The 13005-nt window shown below is 36.8% G+C and overlaps 1 protein-coding gene across 5 annotated transcripts in view; it reads left to right on the top strand.

Annotated features, from left to right (window-relative positions):
- The window catches only part of Cul3 (cullin 3), a 40065-nt gene extending 32430 nt beyond the window's left edge, over positions 1-7635 (top strand). For 4 of the 5 annotated variants that reach the window (XM_071597597.1, XM_071597598.1, XM_071597596.1 and 1 more), the window contains exons 14-15: positions 603-730; positions 6800-7635. In XM_071597597.1, the coding sequence (XP_071453698.1) occupies positions 603-730; positions 6800-6824 (153 nt within the window). In that variant the 3' untranslated portion in view covers positions 6825-7635. The remainder of the gene's footprint in view (positions 1-602; positions 731-6799) is intronic. The other variant, XM_071597599.1, reaches the window with a different exon arrangement.
- Positions 7636-13005: the final 5370 nt, after the last annotated feature.

Here is a 13005-nt window from a genome sequence, read left to right as displayed (position 1 = left end):
TCGCTTTCCTGGTGGGTCTCCTATGTTTATGATTGTGCTGTAGAATTGAAATACATAGCATGAAGTTTTATGTCACAACAGATACAAATACAATTGATAGAAAATATTTGATGGGCATATTACCTTTTACCAAAAATGCATTGTTTGCATGGGTATAATCTGCTTAGTGCAGCATGTTATATCCTGCATTATTTCCATTCCAGTCACCAGAGCACATTTTTCTGGAACTTCTTTTTAAGATAAGTGATAAGATAAAGCCTCAGATCCTCTTGGTCTTCTCAATGATATATTTCAATTGAGACACATATTCCAATATGTATTTTGTTTTATAATGTTGCATGTGCAAAATTTAAATCTCATGGCAGTATAAATGGTTTATATATTTAGTGTGTGAGTATTCAGCATTGATTTTGTTCTTTCATGATTAAAATATTTTAAACTGGTGTTAGTTATTTGCAATGGGCCTTATGGAATGACGTTGAAAGGCTTGAAATTTTCTGGCAAGGAGTAAGAAATGAGTAAATGAAACTTTAAAAAAGGTGAATAAGAGTTTCCCTTATGCTGTCGATGGCCGAACTAAATGAAAATCAAATTATTTTCAGCACAACATTTTGGTTGCAGAGGTGACAGAGCAGCTCAAGAGTAGGTTTCTCCCATCTCCCGTGATAATTAAGAAAAGAATTGAAGGACTTATTGAAAGAGAGTATCTTGCCCGGACACCAGAAGACCGGTTTGTATTATTTGTTGATGTTGAGGGTGCTGAGTAATTATTAACAACTATGAAGGAGAGTTTTGTTATCAGATTTTGCATTAGTATTGCAGTAACAAGATAATTTAGATGGAATATGAATGCATGAAATGTATTTAATGATTGCAAATATTACAATTGAATCAATTATAAATTATCGCAGGCTAAAAACAGTTTCAATATTCATAATAAAGTTGCATTGCATACTCTGGTTTATTTTCATTGTGGCTTGTTAAGTATGTGTGCACTTGTAAAAAGCAGTCAAAGTTTGCTTCTGATTCGTCTGATGTGTTTTGAAAAATTAGCCCCGGGGTGACTGGTTTCTCCGTTTCTAACGAAAAATTTGGCCCATTGGTCAACTGACAGTATTTTTCTATTGTAGATTAATGAGTAGAAATGCTTATAATAGATTTTATTTCTTCGTCACATTATTTTATTGCTCCTATCTAATGTATTTATTGAAATGTTTTAAGTGTCGGAAGCTACAAAGGGGAAGTGAATGTGTGTATTTGCGATAACTTATGAGATGATTGCTTGAGGAAGGATGAGTGGCATTGTAGATTGCCTTGGATTGGGGGGTTAGGGGGGTAGAACCACTTTAGTAAGGCGAAGAGAGACACTCTGTTGACAGGTGGCTCTTGACATAGCTTGTGTGGCAATTGGCAGAGAGGGGACAGTGGAAGGTGAGAGACCGGTATAGAGGGCAGCACTTGGCAGGCTACAGTGGTGTCCTTTACATTGTACAACTATCATGAATAGATCTTTTAAGGCAGACATCCAACACTAACACAGTTGCTTCACATAAATTGGAAAAAGAATTTTTCTTTTCTTTTATTAACATTTAAAACCCCTTGATGTCCTCCAAGAGATATCTTCCATGATTGTGCCATTGATGTGTGTGGATGAATTTTCTTATTACAGAGGAAGACGTCCCATGAGCATGAATTGGCCGTATGTTTATGTATGTTAGTCTGAAATTAGGTTTCATTTTACTCTTGGGCACAGGAGCTTCGGGGCATGATTATGTTACAAGATGTATTTCATAAAACATAAACGATAGCTTGTGCTTTAAATAGTAAATCCACCGAGTGCAGCAGCGATGCAGATTCGTATTATTCCGATAGCTTACAATATTTAAGTGCCTCTTTCTATTCAGAACATGGATACATTGAAATGGAAAAGAAACAAGGTTTCAGAGTATTGCAAAGCCTTGAGGCCTATCTGCGGAGTAGAGGGATACCTGGTTCAGTCATTCCTTTTCAATACATTCCCCAATTTTCTTGTGATCACAGTTTCCTCTTCAGAGTAAACTAAAATGCTTGCAATTGTGGTGCTAGGTGCCCCCCCCCCCCCAATAGCATGTAGTAGCGAGGGGGATGTTCTTGATGTTTTTGTCAATTATTGGAGTCAATTTGATGGCCACATGCACCTTGTATTATAAACTTGCAAACCATAGAGTTCTGGGTAAATCCAGAAGAAATTCCCATTTTAAGTGGTAATTGTACATTTCAATCGTGATGTTATTTTTTGTGCATATTTCATTTTTATTCATTTTACTCATTACATACCCAGATGCATTCTCAATATGAGCAAATGCAAATAGTTACTGTCTATTAAACTAAAGACCTAGTTCTACCAATGAGAGTTGAATGAAATGAAGGAGTGGTGGTTAAGATTACGGCTCGGTTAAGCCAGTTGAAAGAATGTTGAGCCAGAAACCATCAAATGCAGTGAATAAAGCTTTATGCATCAATTGGTGGTCCTCTTTAATTAATGTAATTTGTCTGATTCCAAAGTCACATGTAAATCCTTCCTGGCATGGGATGAGTTTGAAAAGGGACAGGGTCAATTGGTCATAAAATTTATTTATTCAGTATTAGTCCGAAAACAGCGCATTTTGGCCTTTACATCGAACTATTAACAACGATAACAATGGATACATTTACAAACACCCAAGCCCTAGATGGAGGAAAACTCACCCAGGCGGGAATCGAACCCGCGACCCTTGGAATGGCAGACGAGGACGTTACCCCGCCGCCACCGGGGTCGGCAAAATGTTCTTGCATTAATGATAAAATAAATTTCTTAGCACATTTGGTACTAATTATCATACATTTTTAAAGATATAATTGCATTTGATTCCACTAATAGATGAATTATGCTAAATCTCTGATGTATTAGGGTTTGTCCTTTGCTCATAAATGGGACGTGCATGTGTGTGGGTCCTCTTGAAGACTGCAAGATTGTGATATGACAATCATTTTGCGTAAAAGTGTTTATGTTATGCAATTCAAGCAAAAATTGATTGTAAGCAAAAGTGTACATTGATACAATTCGTACAAATCAATTATAAGAGAGCAACAGTTTTCTATTTGTTTTAAAATTAATAAACTAGTTATTTAAAATTGCAATTGTCTCCAGCTTTAATATTTTTATCGCTCAAAATGGGATATGAGTTGGAGAAATGGGATAGGACAACAGTTTAAATCATAATAATATAGTAAATACAAGTATGTAATCAACCAGTCAATTTATTTTTGTCCAAGGATTTGTTGTTTAAGTATAGGACACATCAAAGAAAATGTAGTTTCAAGTTATAGTTGCAAGTACTCAATCTACATAGTAGAATGTATGCTTCAACAGATATTTGCAAAGTTTTTTTTTTAATAGTAACATTTTATTGAGAGTCATCACATTGTCAGGTAATTTATTAAAAAGAATGAGGTCCAAATTTTTAGGCCCATCTGCTGCATTTTTAACTCTTAAAAATAATTGGTGCAGGTTTTTAGAGGTCCTGGTATTATAAGTATGATAATCTTCATTACTATTGTAGAATTGGATGTTGCACTTAACGCTAATGATTTTTGTATGTGTGTGTATATATATGTATGTATAATTATATATATATATGTATAATTATATATATATATATATATGTATAAAAATATATATATATATATGTATGTATGTATAATTTTATATATGTAATATATATATATATATACATACACACACACACACACACACACAAAAATCATTTTATATATATATATATATATATACACACATATACATACGTACACATATGGAAGAGGCAGATTGTGAAGCTTTTTTTAAATTGGGGTGCATTAAAAGATGCATTGCACATTATTTGGACAGCCCTTTTTTGTATTTTAAATATTGTACTGGCTTTCGGTGAGGAACTCCAGAAAATGACACTGTACAATAAATGTCCATAGAAATAACCATAATACACAGCTGATAGGACATCATTACCAATAGTGTCTGGTCACTCTGATGAGAATATTAACAATTGTAACAATTTCAGATTGTAAAAATCATTCACCTTTACTAGGATGATTTTGCACTCTGAAATTGTTGCACCGAAATGCATACTAGGGGATGACTCCGTTAAAAGTTACTGTTGCGGCATCTCCTGCAGTTTCTTGGAAATGGAGCTTAATAGTAGTTGGTAGCTTATAGCTTAGTAGCTTGCTAATATGATTATCCCGAGATAATTTACTATCTATTTCAGTGCCCTGGAAGCAAGAACTGGTATTTTATAGAATCAATTTCCCCATCAATATTCATAGAGATGTTAGCTTTTGGCTTATTTTTGTTAGTATAGTATACTGAGCTTGATTTATCTACATTGAGGGGGAGGAAGTTAAGCAGGTACCACTCGTCTAGCAGAAGTGTGGCATGGATTGACTTAGATAGCAGGCCATTGATAGAAGAAGCTGACACTAAAATATTGGTGTCATCAGCATAGAGCACGGGGAGTATCCTAGGCAAGGGATTTAGTCTACCCGGGAGGTCATTAATGTACAAAAGGAAAAGAACTGGTCCCAGGTTAGAGCCCTGGGGGACAGGGGATTTGACAAGTTTGGGAGGTGATATGTATCTCATCCCATTTTTGTATAGGGAAACACATTGTTTTCTGTCACTTAAATACGACTTGATCCAATGAAAGGATACACCTCTTATGCCAAAGCTAGTGAGTTATGACAATAGTAGTTGATGGTTAACATGGTCAAAAGACTTGGAGAAGTCAAAGAAGAGTGCTGCAGATTCAGATCTGTTGTCTGAGTCAGACAATATTTGATTGACAACTTAATATGAGGCAGTGGAAGTAGATCTTGATTTCCTAAAGCAGTGTTGAGAGGTCAAGAGTAGATTTTGAGTTTCCAAGTAGAACATTAGCCAATTGTAAAAAACTGTTTCAAAAATTTTACCAAGCGATTTAATGAGGAGATTGGCCTATATGAAGCCATACATAGTTTATTACCCTTACCCTTATATAGGGGTATAACTTTGGCTACTTTGAGTGAAGCAGGGAATTGAATTTGAAACCAGTTCAATAAGGATATTCCATATTTACGTAAGAAACTGTAACATTCAGATTTGTGGTTCATGATTCAAACAGAGAGGTGACTAAATATTGGATACAACTCAACACAACTTTTAAAACACATCATCTTGAAAAGTCTAAAAGTTCAACAGCATTTACGGCATAAGCAGGCATGTTTTTGCTCTTGATTTTTCTTCAGTTTTCAATAATTTTTTTTATATCCTTCTATTTAGATAAGATTTCCAAAGAAGGGTAATTCTGGAAATGAATCAATATTTTCATCCTGTTTACAAAACTTAAAATGCAGTGTAGTCACTCAGAAACATGAAATGCTCGGGATGCTATGGAAAGGATGCTGCCAAAGACGCAACAGAAGTTGTCATCAGCACAAGTGGCACAGGGTGGGAAGTTGAAGGTTCCGGCAGTTTTAGGCTCATATTTAATTTTTTATTGCTTTTGCAATCATGTATGCCTGGCCTGAGTAGCGCATGGATATGCCACATGGTGAATTTACAGGGCACACAGTATTCATCCATTTGAATATACGCTTGATTTCACTTTACGTATGGTGACACTCATTAATACTAACAATGTATCATTCTTTTTGTAAATATTACATTTTGGAAACTTGTGTGAAGCACCTCATAAACTTACGCAGACATATTATTTTGAAAATTGATTCAAGGTGGGAGAATATAACTTGGTTCACTGACATCAGCCATCAATTACATTTCTGCATCTCTGAATCATGTTCAGTTTTTTCTGAACTTGATTCAGTGATGCAGAAATATAATGGATGATTGTCACGTTGACAGTGGTTGAGTATGAGTTATAAAAAAGCATTTTATGCTTTTATATTTTAAGTAATTCCGGTTCTGTTGGTAGATCTCATGAGATTTATTTTTAGCCATCTCAAATTCTTGTTCTGACAGCATTAAATAATGCATTGCTTGATCAGTGCTCCTGTTTGGTGGCCACTGAATGAGATTTTGGGTAGAACTGGTTTGAAAATTACTCTTAAAGATCCTTGAATTGAGGTAAAACAGAAGAAAAGAAGAACTTTATGTGAACTGCTATGTTTTGAAAAAATGTGTTTAATGACTCAAGTCAGATGTGATTTTGGGAATATGAACTCTGATTTTTACTTAGAACAGCATATCATATGTTTTTCAAAGATTAAATGAGCTCAGCAAATGCTATTATGTTCTATAAAGTCACATTGGGTCCAAAATCAAATGTCAGGTATGGATTTTGTAACTTATATTCTCCTAAAAGCTGATCTTCTAACTTCCAGTAAAATTATTTTGCATACTAATGTGCATTTTTTTGACAAAATGGGAAAATCTTTTTAAATTATTACGGAATACTTAAAAGTGCATCAGGCTTCTACAAATGAATGCAATTCTTTTTGAGCCTTAACTTCTGAATATCAATTGATAATTTCATTGGTATTTTATTACTTTGCATTTCATGTAAAATTCAGTGAAATAACTGTTCATAGCAAATGAAACAATTTTTTAGCATGATTTGGAATCAAAAGCTGGGTTTTTAACTCTAAAAATTGTTCATCATATTAATTATTAGTTACCGTGGGGTGATTGTTGCTAAATGTGTACTTAAATCAAAATCATTTTTACAAATTTAATGTATCAAATTGAAATATATAATTGTAATGATCTTTTTCTCCTTCTCCATTTCAGGAAAGTTTATACGTATGTTGCTTGAAAAGCATGACAGACTAAGTGGATCAGGTACAAAGCAATGTATATTTATGAATTATGTGGGATTAAAGGTGGCCTTCCTTCCTTAATATAATAATAACCTCTTCAATTTACAGTGCAAATATTAATACTCAAAAAGAGGCCTGCAGTTATTTTCCCATGGAAAGAAAGGCTTCTTCAGACATACACACACATGCATACATACATATATACATACATGCATACATACATACATTACATACATACATACATACGTACATACATACATACATACATACATACATACATACATACATACACACACACACACAAACATATGTACGTACAGAGAGCGACCTCCTGTCAGTGCAGTGTTGCAAGATCTGCTCCTTTCAACCGACCTGTTATGAAGTGTTTCCCAACTGCACTTGTTTAGTGTGAGTGGACAATTTGTGCATGAAAGAGGTGAATGAGTGTCAGTGAGGAAGTGCTATTCTGTTTGCTATGAAGTTGCTTAACAGACTCAATTTGTGTGCCTATCCAATAAACCCTCAATTTAACATATTTAACATACAATTATATTTGGAGGACTTTGTCAAAAACTTCTGTTAGATCATGATTAAATTGAAGGAATGTAGTAAATTTTTGTTTTAAATTATTCCATCATGGATGCTGTTTTAATGGTGTCTGTGTGGTGTTGTATCATGTTCTGTTCTCAATATATCTCTCTTGGCTATTTTTTTCCTTGTGGCAAGTTTCAATGAAAAGTGATTGTATGTGTTTAAATTCAGAACAAAATCAATGAAAATTAAATAAACATGAACTTGTACAGCCAATTCTCCATCATTTATATTGTGATTGCTTCAGGGAAGAATAGAAGCTATTCATTGTCATGGCTTGGTATATGCCCTTTGCTGCATATTAATGCCATCATCATCGCTTGGGCATTGTTTTTCCAAAGTGGTGTCGGGCATTGTATTTTTGTATTGCCTTGTTGAGTTTCCTGTTTTAGTTGTTCTTCCCCTAATAGACATTTTGGAATAGATTTTTACATAAGATGGCTGCAGTTGGACTCATCCATTATGAAATGTCATAATCACCGAGGTGAGGATGGGATGGAGGGCGGAGATGAAATTGTCGCTCTTTGGTGATGATTGATCTAAATTACTCCTGTCTCAGTCAATACAATTTATCTGGCAATATTGCCGTTATACGGAGGTAAATTTAAAAGTTCTCGGAATGGAATAGAAATAAACGACTGGCCTCAGTTTAACTTTTTTATTTTTCAATGTAATCTCCCTGTACATTAGTGCATTTGATTCAGCAATGTTCCAATGTCTTGATGGGCAATGACACGTATGTGGGCGTGCATTGTCTCGATGTAAGTTATCTTTCTTCCTTGCAAAAGCTGGCCTTTTTTCCGTTTACATTTGCTGTAATTGGTCCAGGAGGTTAGTGTGGTGGCAGACCAGTGAGGAGGCAGTCTTATCTGCAGAACCCGACCTTATTGCCGTGGCTTTCTTTGGTTGCGGAGGTGAATCAACACGTTTCCACTGCTTTGGCTGCTGCTGCTTTGTCTCTGGGGTCTAGCACTGGACCCAAGTGTCATCTATGGTCCTTAACATGCGTGGGAAGTCTTGTTGGTCGCTGATGATGAAAGAAGACACTGTTTTCACCATAGAATTTTTTTTATTACAACCTAGGTTTCGTTACAGCGTAACATCTTCAGGTAGTGGCATATTTTGGCCGACACCGTTGTGGATCATAATCTAAGCTGTCCCGACCAAACTTGAACTCTTTACGTTGCAACAATTCCAGAGTGTAAAAATCATCCGCCTTGACCGGGATTTGAACCCGTATTTCTCGATATCTGGCCAAGAGCTTTAGCCAGTTAAGCTACCGAGGTATCCTCATACTCTCCGAAACACTTAGCGGATGACTCCCTTATAAGTTACTGTCGTGGCATCTCCTGCAGTTTCTTGGAAAACTTAAACTCATTTGTTCACTTGGCAACAGTTTAATATAAAGGATCCGAGTCTCCAAGAGTGGCCTGAAAGTTGACATGAATGAATTTCCTTTGCGTTCATACCCTTCTTTACGAAGTATTTAATTGCTGCTCTAGTCTCAATTTTATCTATCTTCTTAAATCACTACAAAGGAACAACAACAGAGAGGCATCTGCACCACAGATCTCTTCTCAGAGCACTGATGTGTAACGTATTTACGCATAAAAGATTACCTATTACTATATGGGAAATTTATCGCGTTAGCTCTGACATCTGGTGATGATTTTGAGAACCTTTCAAACTATCCTCGTATTTCTCTGTTTTCTGTGACTGTATTCCATCTTAAATTTAGCATAATTTGCATTTTAGATTGCACTTAGGCACTTCAACTCTTAGCTGTCAGATGTATTGGGGAGTGCATTTATGTTCTCTGACCTTCTACAAAACATTTTGCTGGAGAAGAGTATGGGCTATGCAGGGATATTTTTTAACCAATGGATACAAAAGGTCAATTGCTGTTATTTAATGAATCAATGTATTTAAAAAAATAGCACCTTTTTGTCAAATGTTTTGCACATTCATTTTCTTATTGGTTATATAAATTAGAAGGAATGGAAGAAAAAACTTTATTAATCCATCTTCAGATTATCATTGAACAAAAAACATTATTAAAATAATAGGTTAACCATTAAGAATACATGATTCATATTTTTAGAGTAATATTTATTTAATGTTACTTGAGTAAAATGTTAAACCATTTCATTCTTTTACTTTTAGTACGTTATTTAAACTTTTTATGTAACATATTTACATCTCATTTCTTGCCTAGATGTTTTACTGTGCATAAATTAAATTGATTTCATATTACCCCAAGTGCATCCTGGTGAACTGTTTATACATATTGGTGGTAAAAGGGTGGTAGTTCATTGGCTAGTGTGATATCCCCTTCAAGATAAATGCTTGGTTGTTTAAAATATTGCAAGTGATATGTGCTTGAGAGGCTCAGCTGATTGATTGATTGAGGGACTCTGGATGTGGAATCAACCACCATTTGGTACTTTCCTAAGTGGATCTCTGGAAGAAGGAGATGTCAAGGAATAATGGTTAGCTTTTAGAGGGATAATTCCCTTGCCTCTCCCATATGACGTAGCCCGGCATCCAACACTACACGTACAGTAGGTCCTTTTTTAATTCGGTTTACTTCCTCCATTCTGTCCAATATCCCTATCCTATTCCTTCTCCTTCCTCACTTGCCTAACGTTCTCCCATTGATCACAGTCTTCAACATTCCATTGCCAGTCAATATGCTTGGCATCCATCTTTCCTGCCACTTCAATTTCTCCCAGCAATCCTCTCTCCATACCTAACACTTCCTTTTTAGTCTATTTCATCTTATTCACACTTCTCTGAACCCACTATTCAAAATATTCCCATCCAAGCCACTCATCTTGCGTTACACCATACAAAACCTTGGTCTGCACCAAAGTTTTCACCAACCATTTCGTAACATGTGGAAAAGGCTACTCAGGCTTTCCACTGGGTCAGTTCTTCCATCGATGACACCTTGGTTTTGGAAAATGAGCCCTGTGATGACCATTGAGGGCATCCGACCCGAGAACACTGGCATTCTGGTCAGTTTCAATGCCATGTCACTTTTTATCCAGGTTCAACTCACTGATACGATGAGGCTTTTAGAGAACAAGTTATGTGGTCATACCATGCATCTCCTCCGTCTTACCTTGACAACCACCTATTTCAAGTTTGACGACTGCTTCTATGAACAAGTGGACCGAGTGGCCATGGGATCTCCACTTTCGCTGGTGATAGTGAATTTCTTCATGGAATCCTTTGGAGAAAAAAAGATTGTTTTGCCCACACTTCTTCACCTAGCCAGGACCGTAGCCGACCCTGAGAGCCTTCCCAAGGTGATCCGACACCTGAAAAACACCTTCCGCTAAAATGGTTATAGTGAACGGAAAGTCACTTTGGCCCTAAAAAAATCCTTTAGCTCCCGAGTTGCCACCTGGGAAGAGAAGTAGCCTGAACCCATAGCGAAAGCTGGAATACCCTACATCTGTATCATTTCTTGAAAAATATCAAGGATCCTCAAGAAGCAGGGCATCGAAACCTTATTCAGGCCCTCCTGTAAAATAAAAGACCCACTGGTAAAGGCCAAAGATCCCTGTGGCTTTGCGACTTCGGGTGTCTACCAGATACCCTGTGAATGTGGACAGGTGCACGTGGGGGAAACCGGCAGAATGATCGCAACCAGGATCAAGGAACATCGCAGACCCTACTGGCTCTACCTACCAGAAAAATCTGCCGTTGCTGAGCACTCCATCCAACAAGACCATGCCATACTATAGGACAAGGTTAAAACCTTATGCTGAGAGGAAAAGTTTTGGGAAAGATAAACCGAGATAAATCAATCGAGATCCGACTTGAAGAAAATATTTTCCATCGAGACGCAGGTTACTCCCTCAGTAACATGTGGAAACCCGCACTGGGGAAGATCAAGGTGACATGAAAAAGGCAGGAATCCACTGGAAAACAAATTGTTTTCCGAAACATTGGTGTCGTCGATGGAGGAACTGACCTGTTGGAAGACCCTAAGCCTTTTCCACTGCTATTTGCCGGCACAGCTCAAGATCATACTTCTTCTCGCAACATCCTTACTCAAGGTACCTGTTGTCAACTCCATCCTCTTTGTGAAAGCTTCTTTGCCTAATGTAATTCTTCTTCTTATATCCGGACTACTTTGACCATTTTGGTCCAGGAGGCAACCAGGAGAGTTATACTGTTTCATCTGTACAAGTTTTTGCCATCCTACTATTTTGACATTTAGATTAGCCTTCCTCCTTCTTGAAAATTGCAAAGCCTTCGTATTCTTTGCATTGATACTTATTCCATGCCTGTCAGACTGACTTTCTAATGCACTCAGCAATGCTTGCAACCGCTTAGCTGACTGACAAACTAAAGCTTGATCATCTGTAAACCTGATTTTATGAATTCCCCTCTATCTTTCATTCCTATCTCCAGTTCTTGCTATTCCTCTTTAACCAATTCCTCCACACATATGTTGAACAGCACCTGTGATTAGGAACGCCCGTATCTTAATGTTATTCCCTACAACTCCCATCTGGCCTTTCCATCTGCCAATCACACCTGAGCAGTCTGAGACATGTACAGGTTGTGGTTAAGTCTCTTATTCCACCAATCTACTCCTATTTTCTGAAATGCATTCATTACTGGTAATTCTATCCAATTCACTCATATCAAATGCCTCTTTAAAATCTATGAAATAGCCATTACACCCTTATTGTATTCCACGTTTCTCTGTTTTAGTGATCTCATTACTGCAATGGCATCACCCATGCCTCTCCTCTTCCTGAACCCAATTTGATCATCCCCTAAAGTAACCATTTGATCTGATCTCCATCCTTTGGTTGATAATCCTGAGAACCCAATTTAGCTGCATGCAAAATCAAACTAATTGTTCTGTGTTCCTCACACGATGTAGCCATTACCTTTTTTGGAAGAGGACCTAACCATCTTACCAAGTCTTCCAGCCAATTTCCTCCCTCATAGATGCAGTGAATGAGCCAAAAAAACTCTTCCTCCCAAGTTTCCCTAAACCTTTGAGTAGTTCCATTAAAGTTATGTCCACCCTCAGGGCCTTATTTGATTTTGTTTTTCACAATGCCCTTTCTGTCTTGCAATCAAGTAAGCCTTGACCTAAGGTATCCTCATCTATGTTGAATTCTGGAATTCTGGAAGTTTGCTGGCCTAATGTCTTTACCATGTAGTTCCCCTATATGTTCCTCCCATCTCTGCTGAATCTTCCCTGTTGAAAGTAATACCTTTCCTGACTTATCTTGTTTTGTTTGCCCAGAATTTCTTCTGGCAGTGTTTTCTTCTTACCTCCTATCAGTGCTTTCATCTTCCTGTGCATCAATAGCAATTTCACCCTTTGTTAACTTTCCACAACCTAGACTGCTTCTTTTCCTCTCTTTGTTTTCCACCTGTTTATTTTTTGGCTCTTTATATTTTCTCCAACTAATCTATGTGTGAAAATTCTTCAAATTCCTTCTCTCGTCTATCTTTCTAATCATCTTGCCCATAATCCACAATTTCCTCATCCTTTATCCCTGTACTCTAGCTTCTATTGTTGCTTTTGATATCCCCATTTTTCCTCAACAG

The sequence above is a fragment of the Hetaerina americana genome, unplaced genomic scaffold (genome assembly GCF_022747635.1).
Source record: "Hetaerina americana unplaced genomic scaffold, ioHetAmer1.1.p SCAF_9, whole genome shotgun sequence".
Lineage (NCBI taxonomy): Eukaryota > Metazoa > Arthropoda > Insecta > Odonata > Calopterygidae > Hetaerina > Hetaerina americana.
Note: the sequence above shows the minus strand (reverse complement) of the source record. Positions and strands in the feature narration are given on the sequence as shown.